Source organism: Zootermopsis nevadensis, unplaced genomic scaffold, assembly GCF_977971745.1.
Source record: "Zootermopsis nevadensis isolate Lab colony 2312 unplaced genomic scaffold, Znev_1.0 Znev_ptg000013l, whole genome shotgun sequence".
NCBI classification, from domain to species: domain Eukaryota; kingdom Metazoa; phylum Arthropoda; class Insecta; order Blattodea; family Termopsidae; genus Zootermopsis; species Zootermopsis nevadensis.
The window spans coordinates 6,701,825-6,725,430 of NW_028259145.1; the positions used below are offsets into that span (position 1 = coordinate 6,701,825).

The window sequence follows — 23,606 nt, forward strand, 5'->3', positions numbered from 1 at the left end:
GGTGGTGGTGGTCACGTGTTAGCATTATTCCTGTTATTACCCATGCTAGAGCCTCACCTTTTTACCTTAAAGTCAAAAGCACAGAGACGCTTATCATGTAATTAATGCAATTAACTTTGTCCTAAAGTTCATAATAAATATGTAAACTCACCAAATTCATTAATATCATTCATCATATTACAAAATAACTAAGAAACAAAAGTGAGTAATTAATACCTTCTTTTGAAATCGAAGGCATAAATCCCCATTTTCTGTCTAAGTGAACATCACACGACAGAAGAGGATTTGCTGGACCTCACAGGCATTGTTGTGCAGCATGACACCCCTCATGGGACACACCAGATCACTTGATAGGTCTTTGTATCCCAATGCCATGCCACTACCACTCCCTCTTGTTTTGAAAATGGCAGCCATCTTCCTATGGGAAACTGGAATGTACCCTCTCTTGTGGGCTAAGTTTAAATATTCCAAAAATGCTACAGTATCAATGCAATGATTGTTTAAATAAAATTAGAGGGTGATTATGTGTAGTGAAATGGAAAGAAATACAGAAGCAGCTATTACCCATTTTAATTCCTATATTCATACATTTGCCTGGTAGATAATTCCTTGGATATCAGAAATGTTACTGCTTATCTAACCTGATCTGACTCTTGTTGCATTATAGGATTTAAGCCTAGTTTCCAACACAACCTATCTTCTACAATCTTTATGTACTGCCTGTTCACTACTTATTTCCTGATCTTTTCTGCCTTTCTCTGCACCTTCATCGTTCACATCAGCACTTGACTCTTCTCTTCCGGATGCATGGTCAGTACTTGCAGAACTGCCTGCAACTTGTTCATTACTGGTACTTGGAAACTTCTCTTTCTCTTCTGAAGACCTGGCTTTAAGAGCCCTGTCTAGCAATCTGTGTTCCATCCTGCGCATTTCCACTTCAATAAAGTGTTTCTGCTCATTGTGCTGCTTCTTTCGACGTGCAGTTTCTGGTGAGTCAGGCGGTACTAAGCCTTGTGTCAGGCGGTAGTAGACTACTGTGGAGTCATGCTCCTTCATGGCCAGTGTTATCCTGAAACAGTCATGTGTAACATGAACACTGCATCCCTTGTTGATATTACTGCAGTGGAATATGTCAATTACATGGTTATCTTTAAATTACCCTTTCTTATCTTTGTCAGTGCAAAGTGTATCTTGCACTTTCTGTATCCATGCAGGGGTGATTTCAGAAGCAGTCGAAAGTGGTAGAAATATCTCCGTTCTTGAGGCAGACTGTGGACCTCTCTGCGTTTTACCCAACAGGTAAATCAAATCAAGTTCATGGCTGTACACGTACCTGACATCTTCCATTGCCTGCACTAGAGAACAGGGAGATAATATTAGCAGTGATATTATTCTAAGGCTATTGTATGTGCAGCTTTGGTCACAGTTACATTTTGTAACAAATGAAGTGGTTCAGGAACATTCCCATCAGCTGTTCAAAGTATTTGTCATTTAATGCCTCCATCTCCAACTCAAAAGCATAAGTATCTCAAATTCCTGCTGTACCATGCATGGTGTCATTCCATGTTAAATCAATGCAAACTTTTCATGACCATCTCTGATTCTAACAAAATATTGCAAAGTAGGATTGGAGGTCTTCTGGGTGGTAGTGTTGTGTAGTCTGAGTACTGATCACTCTGATGATGAAGGCAGCAAGTACCTATGAAATGTATAAAGCGAAGCTTTCGTGGAGACTGAAGTTGATGAAAGACTCTCGGGTTACCAGCCGTGTAAGGTGGCTGAATGGTGAACAAACCATATCTTCTGCCTACGTTTTGTGAGCCATCTCTGCTCTCATCCTCAGGGCTGCTGCTTAACAAATCTGGTCCTCTGTAGCAGGCTCACCAAAGGGAACTGGTGCTACAAAGGACCAGGTTTGTTACGCAGCAGCCCTGAGGATGAGAGCAGAGATGACTCTCAAAATGTTGGCTGAAGATATGGTTTATTCACCAGTAAGCCACCTGACATGGCTGGTAACCTGAGAGTATTTCTACTGCCTATGAAATGTCAGTAAACTTTGACCAGACTACACAGTGCTACAACCCATAAGCCAGTCATTTTCAAAAAATATTGTATGTTTGTTGGGTCTCCATATAAAGTGGCATGAATTTTTACCTTCCTGTATCCACTGATTATAGAGATATAGCATTCTTAAGTTTTAAATTTTCCCATTTTCTAAATAAAATACTTGGCAATATAACACCCTTAGATATGCATTAGATACCTTGCACAAGAGACTGGAGCTCCAGAATTCCACATAATCCTAAAACCAAAACAATTTAGACTGAAAGCATGTGATTCAGCTAAAAGAGTGAATCACTATAACTGATCAGTCTGTCCATGACAATAAAAATTACCCTCAGTTGATTTTATTTTCCAGAAAGACTTGGTTTGATTTACAAGGTGGGACAAATTCACAGCTCAACACATACTGGAGTTAACACAATCCTGGGCTAATACATGAACAACACACCTTCACAGAGGTCCATATAAACCTGGAAAGCAATGCCAACACTGAGCTGATTTCTGCATCCCAAGTTCACCATGTCTTGTTGCTGAAATTATAAACACATGTTTATGGATTTAGAAATGCAAGGTTATGTTCATAAATAAATATGAATGAGCAAATTTAAACACCACAATACACACAACTGGGTGAATTGGGTAATCAGCCATATTTCTGTTCATACTGTTGTTAATGCTTCCTTTTTTTTAACGAATAGACACTTTTCTAATAAACATATTGTACACGCTGTGCCTAGCCATACACATGCACGCTTTAACGTGGTATTAGCACGCCCTGTTCCAATCGCATGGGAAAGCTCGGCCACTCGCTGTGGTTAACACGTGACACTCCCCCGCCCCCTCCCCAATTGGTGATTAATCTCAGCATCTTAGGACGCATTATTTTGTATTCTGATAACAGATATTTTGAAGATCGTTGTTTTCTGGGTTGTTGCGCCGTGCAGTCTGATAAATATGCCAACGCACTGATATTATTACCTTCTGAAGTTCACAACAGATCAAGTTACTATTGCATTCAATTCTGGATAGCCCATGTACCCATGGTAACAAGTAAAGTGAAGTAAAGTAAAGCTGTCCCACTACACGCCACATAGGCGCTTGGGGGGAGAGATGGTACAGCTCCTAATCATTCTTGAACTTGGCACAAGACGGGGGTGAGTGGTCAGCACCACACACCGAACACACTCTACCCCCGGGAAAGGATGTCGGTACTCATAGGATAGGAGGCTGGATGGGCGCCAGAACCGGTCAGGTCTTGGAGGCTAGAGGAAAAATCCTCTGGCCCCGTCGGCGATCGAACCCCGGTCGTCCAGTCCGTAGGTAGTCACTATACTAACGAGTAATTTTCAAATACGTTTTTCTTGCACATACGTATTTGAAATTACTCGTCTGTGATTGGTTAGACAAAAATTAAAATACAGGCTGTAGATAAACAATTTTGTAGTGCATAGAAAACATTTGTACTATACATACGTCTCACAGATTATTTCAGCATGTGTTCGTTATCTGTGACAGCCAACTCTCTGTACTCACAATGACCATTTACATGGTATAATCTGTGGTAGCCAATGATTGGTTAAGGTTATGTTTATTGCTTTTTGTCATGTATTTTTCAACTGTACGCGGTTTGGGGTTACTTTAAAGTATATATATACATTGTAATACAATAGATAAATCTTATGATTTGAAAGATGGGAAAATGAGCTCCAAAAACGAATCTTTTTTCGATTTGATAGCGAAACTGTCGGAATGGTCAACACAAGACGTGGAAGAAAATCTTGCAGACACCCTGCCCGTGCTTTTGATATCCTTTAAATGCTATGCTGCCATGTGTTAAAAGGGAAGGGATGTGGGATTTAGTTTTATTTCTGTCTTAATATATGCCATCTTAACTGAAATTACAGAATACTGGAATGTCCAGATCAAAAGGCATTGTCACTTCAGGCCTTGCAAGCCCTCTTGAATAAGTGTTTGCCTTGTATCCCTGTGAATGATGTTGAAGAAAAACTGTTTCAGTATGTCTTGCCTTCCGCAAGGCAACTGTTTTTGGAGGTAATTTAGTTTTTAAGTTAGTGAAGGACTGTAATATGTTATAAAACTGGCAGGCTCTATACTTGGTTATGATTTGGTTGGCTCTTGGTTTCACAAAGGCTACATAGTGAAAACAGTAATGTACCTTCTCTAGGAATTACATCATAACTTGATACTGTATTGAAGTGACATTAGTGATATAAGTTGTTTATGCTTATGTTTTTTACTTCAGAGAAATGAAGGGACTGAATTGCATATGGGAGTTTATTAGAATGATAATTGTGTTTAAGCAGTACTGCAATTTATAGGGGTGTTGAATTAGTGAATATAAATGCTTAACAATTGGAATGCAATCAGAATAATGTGAACTTCATCGAGGGTAGATGTAATCATGTTGGGGCTTCATAAAAGGAAACAATAATTGTAATAGGAATAACTTTGTTGCCTGAATGAAACTATTAAAATTTGACATGAAGACAAAATGACAAGGTAATAGAAGGTACTGTGCATACTACATATACTACAGTTTCATTCTTATACCATAATTATTTTTTTATCAATGACATATATATGTGCATGAAAGATGGAAATATGTTGTTATAACTCACTCTTTTAAACCCACATTTAGTACATGAAAAATTGGGAAAAGACAATTTCATGTTTTATCATAGGGGAATATTATTGATTGTGTGATGTCACAGGAACAATGCCACAAAACTCACATGCTTTAAGTTAGAAGGGACTTAAAATTATATTTAAACCAAATAAATATACAATAAAACCTCTCTAAGTTGGACACTTACAATTCCACAAAAATGTGTCCAACTTACAGAGGGAAAAATCATCCTTTCAGATTGTGGTGTAAAGACAATGTAATCTGTTTACTTACATAAACCAACTACTGTAGGCTTACTTGAATTAAGAATTGATAACAACAATAATCTTTTAAAACCCACTCCCATGTGTTGCACATTACACTCCAACCTCAATGAAATTTTCTAAAGTTAATTCCATAAATTTTCCCATTTCAGTTAACGCAGTTTGAACTGAAATGGAAGCATAGTACTGATGGAATTAAAATTGTATCTGCAATACTATAGTGGAAAGCCACGGTGGTCTAGCGGTTAGAAGGCTGGCCTTGTAATCCTGGGGTCTCGGGTTCGATTCCCGGCGGTGCCCGAATTTATAACTTGTGTTGGGCAAGGCCGTGGTCTAGGCAACACGGAGTTTTCCTCCGTGGCATCCCAACAATTACTCCATTCACACACAGAAGAAGGCAATGGCAAACCACTTCTGGATCATCTGCCAAGAACGTATATGAACAGGTCCCAGTCCGAGAAAAGGATGGAAGGATCCTGTTCATATGGACCTGTCGTCAGACAGAACACCAAATAAAAAAAAATACTATAGTTCAGTGAAGGGTTCAACAAAAGAATAATGAAACACTCTGACTGCATTCCAATGATGGGTTCAATGTCTTCCACCCTCAACCATAAGCTAATCCTCCAGATAGATGGCATTCCTCAGTCAGAAATTCGAAAGAACAAAATAAATGTAAACATTTCCCTGAAAAGTATTGAAGCTAAGTGCATGAACCTGTCCAACTTACAACAAAAGGGGTGTCCAAGTTCCAGGATAAAAGGGTGTCCAAGATATAGGATATTTGCCGGCTCCAATTAAAAGTGTCCAATATAGAGGGGTGTCCAACTTGAGGGGTTTTACTGTACATCAATTTTAATTATCTTTATTTTTTGAGGCACAAAGTTGTAGCTTATACATAAATCTCTCATTGAAGATTAAGTTGTAGTGGTAAACACTTATGCTCCGTTTTTGGGTAGTATGTGGATTGATCCTACTTTTCTGAAGTCTTTCTTCAGTATCTCTTACAAAAATTGGGTTATAGCTTCAAATGTGTGTCTTTGTCACTGCTTTCCTACCATTAATGAATTAAACTCATCATCTCCACAAATGTTGTGATGAAGTTATTTGACTTTAAACTTTAGAAACAGTCAAACTAACCTAAGAATGCAAAATCACTCATGAGAATCTGTGCGAACATAATGTGTTGTCATTTGATATTTCAAATTGTCTTAAAACATTGAAGCACAATTAGTGTTTCAAAAGATTATGATACACTTTTTTTATGTTTGTTATCTTTCTTTTAGGCATTACAGGGAATTCACGTAATGTTACAGGATGTACAGAGTCTGCAACAGGATGAACTTCTTGACAGTTTGAGTAGCTTACTTCAGGTATGCTATCCACAATGAGTCTTTTTATAGTTCCTTCATTGCTAATAGAAATATGTAAAGAGAGCAGTGTCTTTGGGGTTTCACTTTAGAGTACAGTACCAGGATCTGTGTCTGAAAAATTGAAGATGCTAAAATGTGCTGCAGTTATTCTGTAGGTAGCAGTTTGATGTGAAAAGTCATATTGATGCCACGTAGTTCACTCACTTCTTCTGTATATATAAACGTGTGTCTGTGTTCTGGCTTCATTGTACTCAGAGGTATGTCAACAAGACTGGAAAGTGTTATCCGTACTGAAATACACAGCGTATCCAAGTGCGTTCCTTGCAGAAATAGGTTTGTTGAAAACATAAAACTGTTTTAGGTAGGCCCTCAGTGTTATGAAACCTTAACCATCTTAAACACCCTCATCTAACCCAACCCAACATATGAAACCTGACCGAACTTATCCTATCCTAATTTAACAGCTGAACCCACTGAGGGGTTCAGCCTCAACATGGGACTATGCCCCATAAATGGTACTCTGCCCCATCCATTGGGCCAATCTGCATGGTGGTTTCCTTTCAGCTGTGGATCCTGTATACCTGAGTCACCCCAAGACCCATTACACCAGATCCTCAAGGGCATCCCCTCCAGTGCATATCCCCCTGGGCCACATACTGGGGCATACCCCAGTACCCCTCTGTCTACCCCTGATGAAACTAATGTGTTTCCTGAACTAATGTAACTTAACCTAACCCAATCTGACCTAACTCACCCCAACTCAACCTGAAGTAACGTTACTATTTGTTTGGATGTGTGACATTTTAATAATGTCATGGTATAGTGGGACAAATATAGTACCATTTGAATAACAAAATTCATTACTTCATGGACATACATGTCCCTTCTGTCTCTTGAGGGTCAAACCAAGATACTGCATTACTACTGCTCTCGCTGCCTTTGTATATGCCAGTTAACATGTGTAAATAAGTAAGTAAACCTTAGAGATGTGCCTTCACATCCATACACCTGCACAGTGAAGTTTCCTTTCTGGCAGCATTGACACCAGACTCAGCTGTGTAATGTAGAACATCTTATAAAGTTGGGTGAGTGTTTAACACGTAAATAAAGTCAGAGAAGATTTTGTCTTATTAAAGTAATTGTCTTTGTCAAAGCACTGATAGACTTGGCTGCAAATTTACTTGTAATAGGGGGAAACTGAATTTGATAATGATGAGATGGTACTTACTGACAGCGTCTGAACAATTCAGATAATATGTGGATGCAAATATAAGAAATGTATTCTCTGCAGTATTCTTGTTAATGTACTTGTCAGTATTTTAACGAGATCTCTCTCTTTTATCAATGTAAGTAGTGTGTGTATTTTAGATGAATTTTAGTGTGGTTAACCAGTTTCCCGTACATTATTTTCTCACCACTTTCCTGTAAAGGTAAAAATATGAAAAATTCAAAATTTTTGTCAAATGTAATGTAACAGCATTTTCATACAATGTCAAATTCTTCAAACTAGGTGGCAGCACGCAGGCAACCAAAAATTCGTTTTCATAGCTCAGTGAATGAAGTCAAGTGTCACAGCAAAAGGAGGAGATTATTTCTTGATGTGATCTAAGGTCAAGTGTCGCACTGTACAGTAATTGATGGTTATTCAACTTCAGTCGAACGTCACAGCAATAGGTTTAAATAGAGTATGAATAATACAACAATGATAAATCTAAGTGGCTTATGCCTCAGATGAACTGAATGATGCCTCAGAAGGTGACAGAACATGTTGGGTCTGCAGTTAAGAAACCATGAGTTTTTGTTTTAATTTAATGTTTATGTTTTTACAAATTAAGTGTATTACAATATGCATCGACATGTGAAAACAAATATGTGTTTTGCAGGTGTGCATTGAGATACTGAAATGCATCGACAACACACTTCATTATATACAGGCAGTTGGGAAAGTGCAAGTGACATTGGTTCCAAGTCTTACAAAAGTAACTGTGTCTGTCCTGTTTGAAGCTTTTAAACACTGCAAAGAAAGGTGGGTGAAAGATGGATTTTGCTTTTGTGAGTTTATCAACATCTTCTTTCATTGTTTAAGATCGTCGGTTAGCTGTATCAATCTTCTTCCCAGTCCTCGCTTTCCTTCAACCTGGCCTTCGGTGATATCACTCAGTAATCCATTCCTTCTCATAATATGTCCCAGCCAGTTAGCTTTCCTTCGTGTAATCACCTGCAGAATGTTTCTTTGCTCGTTGACTCTCCTCAATGCTTCTTCGTTGGTCACTCGATCTGTCCACCTGATCTTCTCTATTCTTCTCCAACACCACATTTCAAAACTCTCCAGGTATTTCTGTTCCTTCTTCCTGAGTGTACAAGTCTCTGCTCCATACAGCGCGACACTCCATACGTAACACTTCACTAGTTTCTTCTTCATCTCCAAGCCCAACTTGCTAGTGAGAAGTATCCTCTTCTTGACGAAAGCTGCCTTGGCCATGGCTATCCTTGCTTTTACTTCCTTGGTGCATCGGGCGTCCGTCGTGATTATGCTTCCCAAGTACTTGAAATGCTCCACATTCTCCAGCTGTTGGTTTCCAATTACAACGTTCAATGGTTCTGCTCTCGGTGCTGTCCTCATTACCTTTGATTTTTCAATGTTGATTTCCATTCCATACTCTCTACCTGTTTCCACTAACTTGTCCATCATGTTCTGTAATTCTTCCTCTTCCTTCGCCAATACTACTAAGTTGTCTGCATACTTTACAGTTGTTATCACTCTTCCTCAAATTTTGAAGCCTCCTGTTCCCTCCAGAGCTTCCTTGGCAAGCCAGTCCCCGTACAGGTTAAAAAGAATTGGTGATAAGCAGCATCCCTGTATTACTCCTCTACCTATCTCAACGCTGTTGGTGTCTCCTGAGTCCAGTCTCACTTTGACTTTTTGCTTCATGTACGGGTTTTCGATTAGTCTTCTATCTCTCCAATCAATTCCAATTCTCTGTAGGATCCTCATTAATTTCTTTCATTTTACTCGATCGAAAGCCTTCTTCCAGTCGATGAAGCAGGCACATACTTCTTCCTTGACATCAAGAACTCTCTCTGAAATTATTCTCATAACTCTGATGGCATCTCTGGTTCCTCTTCCTCTCCTGAATCCAAATTGGTCATCTCCCATCACTTCCTCTATCTTCTTTTCTAGTCTTTTAGTCAGTATTCTAGTCATTATCTTCGCCGCATGTGAGATTAGGCTGATGGTCCTGTAATCGCCGCACTTCTTGGAATTGTATATTAATATGAAATGAAATTTATTTATGTTGGTCTCATTTACAAATACAAGTTATTGTGAGATTTTTCACCAGTTATTCCTGGTTTTACACTGTGCTGTCTCATACACACTCTTATTTTACATTCTACTATTAGTTGAATGTTACTATACTGTGCTTTTCTCGTATTATTTTCCTTCCTATGTCCATCTTTATCTAAATGTTTTCTGAAGTTTCATATCTGCATTTTGTTTGTACAGTTTTCCCCACTCCCATTTATGCTTCATCTCCTTATAAGAGACTAATGGAATCTTCAAGAATATTTTTCACTTTTCTGTATCATTGTGTCTCTGTAATAATTATCTGTTGTCTGCTGGTATCCCTTTTCTGCTGACTGCCAAATATATGCAAGTTATGTACTATCTAACTTCTCTGTCACCTTCTTCACCCAGCTTTCAAATCTGTTACCTTTTTGCCATTCATAACATTGTCTTTCAAGGATTTGAGTGTCCAGATGTGTTGTTTACTGCCAGTATTTAACTGTCAACTGATAACAGTTTTGTTTGTTGTCTTGGGGAATTTCTATAAATGTACACCAATCATGTACTGGTTGTAAAAATTTGTCACATAACTTTTGGTACATCTCCTTATAAAATTCAAACCTTCTCTTCCTATCCATTTTAATAATATACCTGTACAGTTGCCCTGAGATGGAATTACATCTCTAGCAAACTCATAATTTTATCAAAGTTCAATTCAGTTTCAGCAACAGAACATAATCAGGAGTTATACTGATAAGTTGCAGTGATCATCTGTCTGTCTTTACATCTTCTCCTTCATTTCTGGTCCATGATTTGTTTCACTGCCCCTAAAAAGCAGCATCTTTGATATTATGATGCCAAGAAACCAAACACTTATCAAGTTCACCTCACTTTTCTTTGTATTGCTGTGCTGTACTTCACTTTTGTTTGCGCTGAAGAGTCCCATCCTAGTTCTGCACACCCATACATTCCATTGTAACACGTTTTCACTTCTGTCTGCTCCTAGTGCTAGATATATGTAAAAACACTAACAATCTCTTGAAGCCTATGTGTGCTTCTTGTTATGCATCTGTCCTTCAGTAAATAAAAACTCAGTAATTACAAGAAAGTTACACCATATATTGGGTTATGTTTCAGTGAGAAGATGTATGGCACATTATTCCAAGCTCTTAGTGAAGTCCTAACATTACTATTCCAGAAGAGTCGTGAATTGCAGTTGCATTTTCTGGAAGTGGTTTCAGGGGATCTTCAGTTCGAATGCATGTATGAGAATGACTTGATGCTTCTTACAGAAAGTTAGTTACTTTCATGACTACTATTTTCTGCTTGTTATTTCAGTTACATTTATAATTTAAATATAGCAAAATCAACATATGGAGTTTTATTGAGATATGCTGGATCTGAACATGAAAACAAACACAAAATCATCAGAAGTAGAAAGTTAATTGAGTTTAGACCATTGAAATTGACAGTTAAATTAGAGGATTGAAATGGACAGTCAAATGAGAGGAAACCTTAGATTTAGTATCAAATGGTAATGTTTGTATTCTCGTAGTAAATCACTACTCACAACTGACCAAGTTAATGTTTTGTGCAATACAGTTTCGTTTATCCTTCGACCACTGGAACCTGCATATCTGAAGCTGCTGCAGACAATAGTACATTGCTTCACCTCTGATATTCCAATCTGTTACAATTTTTTAAATTTTGTGGTGAGATTTGTATGGTCAGCAATAAATTGTACCGTGTTTTGACAAGTGTTTGGAAGTATTGCAAATTTCTTCAAAATGCAAGAGTCAGTGAGCAAAGAAATACTTGGCAATCAAAGGGCTGAACACTACTGACAGTTGTGGGTGCTGGCAGTACTTCTCCATTTCAGATGTGCCCACATTAGGTTTCGGCTGTTTGTCCTGGCCAAGTTATTTGTTGTTTTCCCCCCTACTTCCTTGTTTCTCCCTGTGTGTTTTTATTCTCTTTTTTTCGTGACATATTTCGACTATTTTACTGATTTGTTTTATGAAAAGAGTACAGGGACATCATACCATTGTGTGCCATTGGAAACAGATGCTCTGTGTGTGTGCACACACAGAGTACATTTTTCCTAGAAAGGAAGATCCAGTTGCTCTGATGTGTCAGGGAGGGTGGTGGATGACCACCACCTATATTACTAAGATGTTACACAAAATAAGCCTTTACAATATTGGAAACAATATTATTTATAATACTCGCCCTCGGTGGACTAGTGGTTAGCGTGTTCGTCACTGGATCCAAGGTTTGCGGGTTGAATCCTGGCCGAGGTCAATGGATTTTTAAGGGTGATAAAAATCTGAAGCACAACTTCCTTCAGTAAAGCTGGCGGTCCCATGTTGAGGATTTACGGCATGTAAAAGAACGTTACAAGCATGATACAAGATGTTTTGTAAGCAAAATTCAGCGACCATTTCTCATCCAAGTCTCCTGATTAACAGCTAGATGGCTCTGGCAGTCAAATCAGGATTGAGTAGAAATTGTGCAGAGGCAGTGGGCTGGTCACTCACTGCTCATAAATGCACACTTCAAGACCAAGAAACCTCCGAAAAAGGAAGCGGCAAAAACCCACAACCAGGTTGTAGAGCCAAGAAACAACAACAACAATTATTTATAATAAGTGAGCAACAAAAGTTGGTATAAGAATACATAATGTATAATAACTTTAGACAAATCTTCTTATTTATGGAGAAAAATGATGATATGATGTACTGTGTACTGCTAGGAGAAAAGTTACACCAAGTAATTACAAAAGTGATGTCTCTTTGTTTGAAGAAGAAGTTTTGTTTACTGAGTTTATTGTTATTTAAATGATGACTAAATTTAAGAAACTTCCCTAATTATTTCTTATAGCATACTAGGATTTTTTTTGTGTAATTATACTGATGAGAAACAAGAGTTTTGGTCATTTAAAATTGTACTTGTACTTGACGTTTCTCTGGATTAAAAAGTGTTTGATTGTGTCGTACATTGTCTGTGCCAGTACTAGATATGCTAGGGCAGATAGGGCAGTTGGTGGTTGACTTGGATGTGAAGACTATGGCAGAGCAGTGGAAAGGATACACCCGCCTGGCCTTTCAGTACGTTGAACATTTGAAACCACGCCTTGATGTGACAGGCCCTCTTCAGTTCCTGGCCATGAATATTTCTGATAGCATAGCAACAGTTGTAGAAACAGTAAGTACCACACTGTGGAATCAGAGCTAATTTCATTAGGAAAACATTGTAAATCATTTTCTTCTAGATCTAAAAGAAGTTACTTCCATGATTGAACCAGCATCACAGGATTCATGGAAGACCATGGCCGAGATATGCTACAAATAGTATCCAACACATAATTTTTTCCCTTAATGCTATTGCATTATTCTCTTCACTGGAAAGAGTTTGGAGAAGGTCAACCCAGTAGCATTGTTTTTTAGATGCAATCACTCAGTCCCTACCCCATAATCTTTGGCTAATTCTGTTGCTGATCATCTGTTCTCAAATTTTTCAATTAACTTAAGTACTTGTACAGTCTGTACAATCTTCATGTAATTTTCAGTTATTTTACTCAGGATCCACAAGTGTTAATTGTGATTTCATCTAACTGGCTCATGGTACAATGTAACAGAATTTACTTTAAGACACTAATATTTCAAACAGACCAAATATACCTGTAGTGTCTCTTATTGACACCATGACCATTAAAACAAACCTCCCTACTGTAACTGTGAAGTTGTATTGAAAATTACTAAAGCAGTGGGCTTATATAGTTAAATTCCTTACATTTTGCACAAGTCTTACCAAGCGCTGTCATAATAACTGCGCTGTTACAAGACCATTGTCCTGTTAGCATTCATGTAATGTGGGCAGATGCTCATTTAGGTGACGTAGTACATAGTTATATAATTATGACTTGCGTGATTGGTGCTCAGGACCCGCCTGACATGAAGGCTGTGACACGGGCTGCAAAAGTTGGAAACTTTATGCTGAAAATCATTATCAAGTTCTGTGACGAGTACAGTGGATTCTTAGGCTCCTGTCATCAAGAGTTGTTTCAGATGCTTCTCACATTGCACAGGTACGTGGCTTTGATTCATGAATATTGGTACGCTACTGTTGTTGATTTCATGCTTGATTGATTTGTCTTATATTGTACAACATTGTGTCAGGTGGAGCAATTTTGTGAGATATGAGATGTGAAAATGGTTGTCGAAGGTGTCATAGTATTAGATTGTCTTTCATGTAGAAGGACTGAGGAAACTTGCAGAAGACTCCAGTCAGTATAGGCAGTAAACTGACTGAGATTTGAACCAGGAAGTGGATGGTTTACATATGGTTAGGAGAAGGAGCTGTATTTGCTGTAATCATAGCAGCATTTAGTCAGTGAAACCCTTTATTTACAGGCCTGCCTAACTAAATAGGGTCTCCCCCTCCTGCAGGAAAAACAGTAGGTAAAACAATATTTTTTATTGTAATCAGTAATTTAGTCCCTACAAAATGTCTAAAATAGATCAGAAACCTCCAGGAGGAGGCCCCTGTGCTCCACATAGTAGAGACAACAGTATAAGAATAAGTATTTTGAAAAGTAGACAAACTTCTGAATTAATAGACATTGCTTGATCATAACTGCATCATAAACATATTTTTGATTGCTATTATAATATCCAGGATGTGATTTTTTTAAACATTTTTTATTATATGTAGGCAGTTGTTACATTGTATTTTTAATAGCATTGTGCTTCATCTGCTGTTATTACTATATCATAACCTTTGTTGTCCCACTTTACCAAAATGTGATTCACTGGCCTTAAGTTGTATTCTTGACATGTCAACAGACTGTAGACTCTGACACTGCTTATACAGAGTGGGGCAATGTTCATTCTTCATTTATAAAGATATACTAGTTGGCCACATTATATTAAAATTTATTCAAAATAATTGAAGAACAAGTGCTTGCCATTACAGAGGACCATTATAACAAAGTTACTTCATGAAAATAACACCAGTCAGATGTCATACATCAAGATTAATGCACCGATGCAGAAATTCTTTGTTTGAGTATTTAAGTATGCCAGATGTGTTTGAAACACTTTGCTTTTCAAGTAGCCGAATGAAAAGAAATCACAAGCCAACAAATGTGTTCTTCAACTGCCGAGCAGTAAATTTCTGAATAAATTAATGCCATACCACCAGCCATGGTACTGCACATAGTGGAAAGTGTTATGAATCGAGTGCATCAGTACCTCACGCTTGATGGACAACATCTGATGGGTGTTACTTTTAAGAAGTAAGTTTGTTACAGTGTTCCTCAATAATATCATACACTCGTCTTTCAGTTCACATTACCTTGAATCAGTTCGAATAAACTGTGGTTGACTAGTGCACATTTTGAAATTATAAATGAATGCTGCCCCATTCTGTGTGTGTCTGTTCTGCAGCAAATTACGCTTTAATCTGCAAAGCTCTTATCGTGTGTGAACTAGTGACTCAAAAAACATAAACATCACATCCCTGTGTTGAAATATAAATAATATTCCAAAGTGCTCACATGTGGTAGGGAATAAAGGATTAATTCATAAGTGGTGACCGCATTGCTTACAAAGGTGGGGAAACGTATTAAGGAGATATCAAAATGGCATTACCTGTATCGCTCTGTGCACCAGAAGGAGGAAAAGTTCTTCTGTCATGTCTGTATCATTATTCTGGCTTGCATGATTTCACACATTAACAGCAGACATGCTGAAGTCATGATGTGAGAGATTACAAAGATATGTTCACAGTGATATTCTTCTTTTGGTGTCAACAATGTTATTTCACCTTATCTGCTGAGAGTCAAGGTCGGCTTGTACAAAATGTGCCCCAATCATTTCTTATGATTGCAGACATTGCCATGAGAGCAGCACTGTCTATTGTGCTTATGAACAGCCAACAAATTCATTTTTTGTATTCATCTACATAGAGAAAAGACACATTGCTGATATATGTTTCAGTTCAAATTTACTTTTGCCACAGAGTAGAGACATGCTGTAACTTTAAAGTGATGTACCAGCCAGTGAGGCAGAAACTTCTTCAAAGATGTATAATGTAATATAAATGCCATGGGGAAAACTGAAGTGTGAGCTGGATTTTATCACTGCATTCTGCGTGCCACGGCTCGATAAACGAATTATACGTATAATATAAATTATTTAGTAATGCTCTGTTCATGTCAAGATGCTTCTTGTTTTATATTTTTGTTATGGGTAGTTCAGAGAAATTTATGTTTTTGAAAGGGAACACAGTTTTAATTAAATGCAGCATTTTTAATTTCAGCCTACAATGCCTACATGGAGAGTTTTAAATCTGGTAGACTAAAGATTATTGGCATTCGCTGAGAAGCTCCATATTAGGTTAGCCTCTGAAACACCACTCATTTAAACATATATTCATTCTTCAGGTATTCTCGTCCTTATCTGCAGTTGAAGACAGTACCTGAGGACCTTATACAAAGTGTGGAGACATACGTGACCATAGGGGCTGAACCTCTGCTTACACATCTAATTGCAGAAGTTGAGTTCACAGAGGTAGGGATTTGTACAAAAATTATGCATTCTAATTGGATTTATGATAATATTGCCCGAGAGTTCACACTGCAGAGGCTGTTTCATCCATCTTGGTCCTCGACAGGGGCAGAGTACTTTTCCTCTAGCCTCTGCATCCAGACTGGCTCTGGGTCCCATCCAGCCTCCTATCCAATGGGTATTGGGGAACAGGAATTTACTCTACCATCCAGATCTAAGAGACTAGGTTAAACTGAACTGCCCTGTTACTTGCTGAACTCACTGTCTGGAATCCAAGTAAGGGGAATTTCCAGACTGGCTTCAGTGTTCTGAGATTTGTCTGATTTGGATGGTTTGTGGGACAGCAAACAGAGGAGAACTTCTTGGAGAGAACTATGAATATTTTAGAATTTTTGATGGGATGTTAGAAAAAACACGAGTCAATATGGATAATTCAGCTATAAATGAATTTCTGATAATCTAAGGAGCCCATAGAAGCATTTTAGACACAAGTGTGTCTGATCTTCCAAGTATTTAAGCTTTAAATGTGACATAATTGGATAATATAGTCCCATTCAGCCAGTCACAGAAACATTTCTTGTGCGTGTACAGTTTAAGTAAGTAAATAAGTTCGTCATGACCCTTCTTAATTTGATCATGCTCCCAGCCACTTCGGACTTGTTAGCTAATCTGCTTAATGCAGACCTGCTTGGTGCTTTCCTGCCCTCAGATTTGACTCAGAATTCATGCTGAACCATAACACTAGCTAACTAACTAACTAGATGGCTTACCGAACCCGAAGGTTCATCACTGAATTAACCAAAGCCCTCCACTGGACCCTGTCCTGGGTTAACAAAATCCAGTCTCCTTCAACTCCTATCTCCCATAGATCCCGCCTGACATTATCCTCCCATCTACGTCTAGGTCTCCCCAGCGGTCTCTTCCCCTCAGGCTAACCAACCAATACCCGATGCACACCACTTGTCCCATCCATGTGCGCTACATGTCCTGCCCATCTCATTCTTCTCGACTTAATCACCCTGACAATATTGGGGGAGGGTTCCTAGAAATCAGACGGGAAGACAAAATATTTTGAACTGAACAGTAGGAAACATTTCCGGAATTTAGTCTCCTCCTAACTTCCTCATGCGTATCATTTGGATTTGTTATTGTTCCCAAATATTTGAACTTTGTAACACTTTCAAAAGATTTATTAACCACCCTAAGATAATTCCATAACACTAGCACTCTAGTAAAAGAAATTTCACTAGAAGCATGTGCTGTTCTATTGTGTATGCTATCTTGATGACTCCTGCGTAATGACATTGCCACCAGGGGCAGCTCATTCTCTTGACTACTGAACTTTTACACCAAATACAGTGGTGTTGGCTATGTAGTTAGGTAATTATGTGCAATTAAACCTGGAGGATCCTTTTAGAAAGGCCCTGTGTCCTCAGAAACCTAATAGTTTATCATAAGAATAACTGCTTTGTTTAGAGCTGAGGATGCAAATCCTAATCAGTTCTAGGAGTGAGGTTTTTAAAGTCATATCATACCACAGTAACACTCATAGATCGCAACATGACCCAAGTACATTTTTGGTGACCAGAGTATAAAAGTATGTAGATGTGCTTGTGGGCTCAAGTGGGTTAAACATCGGTGGAGGACATTTGTTTGCTAGGGAAATTTGTGTATACCATTAATAATAAAAATTAGAAACACAAGGTTTTTAAAGTAAATCAAATTCACAGATTCCTTTTGTATTGAGTGATGGCTTATTTAAGAAAGTGACTGGATGGTTGCACCTATATAGCTGCCCATGTTAACAGACGCTAGGAGTAAATGGGTGATTTTCCAGGATGTTGAAGCCCTTGACCCTTCGTCCCCATGAAGTGCCATTGTTGTCCACCCTAGTAGATGGCAGCACAGTACATGACTGCATGCATAATCTGTTGACATGTTAGTGCATTTGCGTGTAGCTTTTCATAAGTTGGTACATTACTCAGTTCATTGATTATGCGTGATTTATTTTGATTCCAGAAATTCATGGCTTATGGTAATAAATTGGTGGAACCACAAAGTGAGCGACTTGCTTTCCTGCTGCTGTCTGTTTCAATTCTCAAAAAACTTCTTCATTGCAATGAGGATGTAAGAAAACTGTGGTTTTGCTGTGATTCAGAAGACAACATACTGTTTGTATTGTTCAGAGCTCTGGATCATTGTAAGTACAGTCTCAGAACAACAACAAATTGTCATGATAGTACATTAGTTTACCTGAACATTCTTCCATCAAACAGGTCCTCACTTTTGTATAAATATATTGCAAAGCGCTGTTGTATGTAGTTGTGTGTTTTTGACCCAGACTACGAGTCTGAAGTCTCTTGCTACATAGATACAGTACTACCTGGCTACGTTAAATCTTTAGTTAGTGATGGAAAATATTGAGTGCTGTTGTCTCAGCTCAGCTACAAGGAAGGAAGGGAGGGAAATTTCTTATCAGTGGCAGGTTCACCTACTGATACAATATGATTATGATTACTGAAATTACTATGTTTTTTATAATGCAATGCAAAACTAAAAGAGCATACTTCTCCGTAACAAAAATTATTGCATTTAACCTGTGCCTGAAACAGTGTGCCTCTCAGCGAGAAATAGATGAATCACTGTCATTTCTGGAATTAATATTAAATCTTCCCCACCAAGTTTATTAAAACGTGTTCTATTTATTCCTCTAATAGATCCCTTGCCCTGTAATAAGTTGCTACTTGTTGTCACATATGAAATAGCACTTTACCAGTTTTTCTTGTTTACATTTTCAGTAACTTGCATCATAAGCTTTTGAATATCAGTTGCACTTTGACCAACATTTTTACAAGCTACTTTGATTGTAACAGTGTTCCAGATAAATTCTGTTGCATTAGGTCTCGGTAATCTTGGGGCAACCATGCAGTTTCATGACCGTGTCCTTGGAGGATGGAGTCTACGGAGTGGCGGATATTGAATCCAAACAAGTTGAAATACTTCAATGTTGTCATTTCCTCTGTGCCACAATATAACTTTTCTAAATCAACAAGGGCCTCTTATTATTACACCTTTTAAATTTAACACCGGTCTTCTTCAAGAATTCTTCAAAACTCCTTACATCCAGGAAATTTAATTTATTATTTCAGTGTTGATAATATACTTTTTAATGATGGAACTTTCTTCACAGCATGAAGATTATGAGTTGTCTGTCTCATTATCCAAAAATCAAAGTAATCAAGTTTAATTTTATTAGAAATGGGCTCATAGTATGTATTTTTATTTGATTTAAAAATTTATCTTGATTTTGATTGAGAAACTATAGCTTTATGTATAATATTGTGAACTTCATTGTGTGTAGTAGGTCTGAATTTAGTTATTGCATTTGAAGACATTTTCTTCATATTTATTTATTTATTTCCCCCTGTTTTGCCCTTCACTGTGTTTTGTTAGTACTTTGATTTTTCAGTAGTGTGATAAAATGTCGTTCCATGCCAAATCATCACATAAAATTCAATCTGACCAACTCATGTTTTAATGAAAGCTGAGGTACAACTCTTTACAGAGGTGAGTTACTATGCCACGTTTTATCCTGTCAGGTGATCGATCAGCCGAATCTGTGAACTCTGTCTGGTGTTGATTTTCAAAAGTATGTAAGGAGAAGATTCTGAGAGACATTTAGTATAGAAAAAGGAATTTTTACATTCTAAACCATTATGTATCTTATACACTGGGTAATACTGTACACAGTTTGAAATATTTAAGTAAACAATTTCATATTAATTATTATTATTTTTCCACTGTTTCCTCATTAAATGGGTTTCATTATGAGAAGCAATTTTAATTTGTTTTTACTTTGTATTCTCATAACTAGATATTTAATGCAGTAAGGGCATAGTTATGTCTAATTAATATTCCATTTTAGACCCATTTTATTGTGTTGCCCTGTTATGGTTAGACTCCATATTAGCGGGGGTCTGCAGTGGCCGCGTGGTCACTTGGACCGTGGGTTCGAATCCCACTCAAGCCATGGATGTTTGTCCGCGTTTTTCTGTGTTGTGCTGTCCTTTGTACAGGTAGAGGCCTTGCGACGGGGCGATCCCTTGTCCAAGGAGTCCTACCGAATGTCTATAGATCAAGCCAACGAAAAGTTGGGACCCACAGTGCTCAGGCACTTGAAGAACGGGTCGTTCCCAGTATCCCATATTAGCAGTTTCTACAAATATCTAATTTATGCTGGAAAATATTTTTTGTTTTTTCCTTCAGGCCATGCAGAAATGAGTTGGGATGTGCAAATGCCTGGCATCAGACATGATGGAGGGCCCGAGAGGATGACAGATTTGTATGAGACTATAGTAACTCATGCTTCAGGACTTGTTTTATCAGCTTCAGGCCAGGAATTCCTTTCAGTGGAGCAGATTCTACTTGAGAGTGTCTTGCAGTCCACTGTGTGGCGGGCTTTACTTGCCATGGACATCTGGTGCATCGTGGCTAGGTAGCAGCTTTCATTTATTATTTTAGTTAGAATTGCCAAGTTCCTCATTTAGTAGATACATTTCTGTATATTATGTTTCCTTTTACGCAAGTCATCAAAACTATTGTAAATCAGGATTTGAGAATTTCACAGTGATGAGTCTGAAGATGGCTGTCTTCTGTGTTGTTGCGCCATGCAGTCTGGTAGAATTTTACCAATGTTTCAGAGGTCCTTGCTGCCTCCATCGCCCTGATGATGGAGCTATCTATTGTAAATTACTGTTACAAAACTTCAGTATATTGTAGTGAACTTTAGGACATATCTTTTCTTGCCATTACTGTGATTTCTGCAACGTTTTGGATGATACGGTATTGTGCAGCATTGTACAGGTTGGGGCAGTATTCATTCAGCATTTTTAGACATGGTAGCTGACTACAGTTATTTAGAATTATTCAAAATAATGTGCATTGAAATGTTGTCGATAAAGATTGATGTACACATCCATTCCATTCATAACACTTTTCAATATATGCTGGGCTTCGTGCACTTCGTTACCGATGCATTTTGATTAGCAGAACACATTTAAAAATACTTGAAATTATTTTTTATGTGTGTTTTTTGAGAATTTTTTGTGAGTAATTCTTTTGGGCCTGTCACTCAGCTGTGTTTGTTGTTGCAGGTCAGGAAGCTCAGAATTGTGTTTCCAGCAATTGTGTCATCTGGCTGAAGTCATGAGGCAACTTGCCCACCACCGCGGTCATCCTGAGAGGACGTACTTGATGGCGATGGCCGACAGACTGTTCTCATTCCTGCCTAATAAACACAAGATGCAGATCGTTGAAATGTTTCCTCCTCAGACTGACCCTTTTCTATGGCAGGCTTTAAGTGTGAAAGTTTTGCCAGAAAAGCTTAGGGCATCAGTGACTGAGAGTTTAATGAGATCTGCCATCTCACATTTAGAGAACTTCTTTACGCTTCCAGCTTCAATTGAGCGATATAATTCTATGGTTCGTATATGCACTTCTTCAAGCATCTAACGCTCAGGTAGTCGAACCACAGGGTCATTGTTGCTAATAGCAAAGCACAACAGTAGATTTAATCAGTTTTATATAGGATTTGAGGTTTTCACAGCGGTGGGTATGAAGATTGCTGTCTTCTGGGTTGTTGCGCTGTGTAGTATGGTCGATGTCCAATAACGTTTCAGAGGTCATACTGCTCATTCATCGCCCTGATGATGGAGACAGCATGACGTCTGAAACGGTAAACATCTACCATACTACACGGCATAACAACCCAGAAGACAGCAATCTTAATCAGTTTTGTTGTTGGGAACGGCATTACACATTGGAAGTGACTTCTTAAAAGAAGATCTGGAACTAGGTAGACACTGTCTACCAGAGTCTGCCCCTGTTCATACCACCGGGTTAAGTAATGAATAATAGGTATTGGAAGTGTTCTTATTCTTCCTTTTGTATATTTACTTTTTCATTTATGCCTGTGTAGATAATTGACCATTTTCATGCATAGATTATTACATCCTGTTCTCTTTGTTTCAGGTGGACACCCTTGCCGCTGCTTCACAGTGTGTAGAAATGCTGAATCCGAGCCAGAGAGACATGTTGTTAGCCGTAACAGGTCATGTAGTGACACTGTGGCAGCACGTTGTCCTTAATGAGACTCTGGCAGCAGAGGAGACGAGTGTCAAAGGATCACAGTGGATGGAACATTTTGTATGCGTTCTGTGCTCAGTTTCTGCTCCTCTTGCTCCCCACATGACGAACTTGCAGTTAATTAAGGTATGCTTATTAGCACTGTGACTTACGTAAACCAAGCCAACATTTCGTATTGTATTCGTAACACATTTGAATCTCCTTATTCCTCTCTCTCTCTCTCTCTCTCTTTTTTTGATTTACCCTTCAAGCCCATCCGATGTTGAATGAATGTCCATGCAGAATGTCATGTGCTGCCAAGATGGCTGTCTTTTGGGTTGTAGCGCTGTGTAGTCTGGTAGAATTTTACCAACAAAATTATTTGTTTCAGGTTCTTGAAAGGCTGAATAACGTCTGTACCTGTGGATCTTCAGTTTTGAGGCTCAAGGTTGTTACTGTTTTAAAAAGACTTGCAAATTTGGTTGTAGAACCAACTCCAGACCAGATAAAAGTGTTCCAGCTCATAGCAGGATTGTTTTCAACTCTTCTGCAAGATGAAAATCATTTGGTGCAACAAATGACTTTAGAAGTGTTCACATATTTTGCACATGTAAACTCTCATGAAAGTATTCTTGCGTTGTCTGTCAAGAAAAGTGTAAACCTTCAACAGAAGACCAGAAGATATTTGCAGAAGTTACCTACAAAGGAACCCGACAAAAATTTCTTATCATACGAATCTTATATTAAACGTCAATCACAGGCGCAGTTTTCACACCGTTGCACATCTTCTGTACAAGCTCATGAGGATGTTGCCAATAGTAAGCTGACGTCAAGAACGGAATTTCGCGCGTCAGATGAGGGTGACACTGGTAATCGGCTCCCAAAAAGGCCAAAATTGATGATTGCCGAGGACAGCGTGATCAAAGTAATCGAAAGACTGAAGAACGATGCAAGCACGGTCGTCAAGTACTGTGAGGACAACAGTCTGCCAGCAGAAACAAAACAGGATATACTGCAAATTGCTCTTCAGTTGAAATCACTGTCTCTGCGCTGAATGTGTTGTGTTGCCAGCACATTTTTTTTTATTAAACTGTGTGTGTGTTATAATTACTTGCATAATTCTCACTCCTAATTTTTATTTACAGGTATTAGCTTTGTGAAATACTGGAACATTCACTTGTGCTACAGAATGCACTGTTTGTCTGAAAAATCGCAGAATTGCGTATGTTACAGTATCATCAAATATATTCCAAGTTAAATTTGTTGGCCCTCAAACTTCTT

The 23,606-nt window shown here is 38.2% G+C and overlaps 2 protein-coding genes across 4 annotated transcripts; one reads left to right on the forward strand and one right to left on the reverse strand.

The window, feature by feature from the left end:
• Positions 1 to 554: 554 nt before the first annotated feature.
• On the reverse strand, positions 555 to 3,369 carry Tsen15 (tRNA splicing endonuclease subunit 15). Of its 3 annotated transcripts, none has more exons than XM_022062104.2 (4): positions 3,043 to 3,369; positions 2,513 to 2,594; positions 1,160 to 1,355; positions 555 to 1,069 (listed from the first exon to the last, which is right to left on the reverse strand). In XM_022062104.2, exons 1-4 carry the CDS (start codon positions 3,154 to 3,156, stop codon positions 694 to 696), a joined length of 768 nt encoding a protein of 255 aa, XP_021917796.1. In that variant the 5' UTR covers positions 3,157 to 3,369; the 3' UTR covers positions 555 to 693. The 3 variants fall into 3 exon arrangements, with proteins under 3 accessions (XP_021917796.1, XP_021917797.1, XP_021917798.1); XM_022062105.2 differs by lacking the exon at positions 3,043 to 3,369 and adding an exon at positions 2,689 to 2,887; XM_022062106.2 differs by lacking the exon at positions 3,043 to 3,369 and adding an exon at positions 2,730 to 2,886.
• Positions 3,370 to 3,607: 238 nt separating this feature from the next.
• Positions 3,608 to 23,588, forward strand: LOC110828916 (FIGNL1-interacting regulator of recombination and mitosis). Its single transcript, XM_022062103.1, has 13 exons — positions 3,608 to 3,868; positions 3,967 to 4,116; positions 6,261 to 6,347; positions 8,231 to 8,373; positions 10,771 to 10,928; positions 12,644 to 12,837; positions 13,575 to 13,720; positions 16,079 to 16,205; positions 18,222 to 18,402; positions 20,469 to 20,697; positions 21,356 to 21,683; positions 22,233 to 22,472; positions 22,717 to 23,588. The coding sequence occupies exons 1-13, from the start codon at positions 3,764 to 3,766 to the stop codon at positions 23,377 to 23,379; spliced, it is 2,751 nt and encodes a 916-aa protein (XP_021917795.1). The 5' UTR covers positions 3,608 to 3,763; the 3' UTR covers positions 23,380 to 23,588.
• Positions 23,589 to 23,606: the final 18 nt, after the last annotated feature.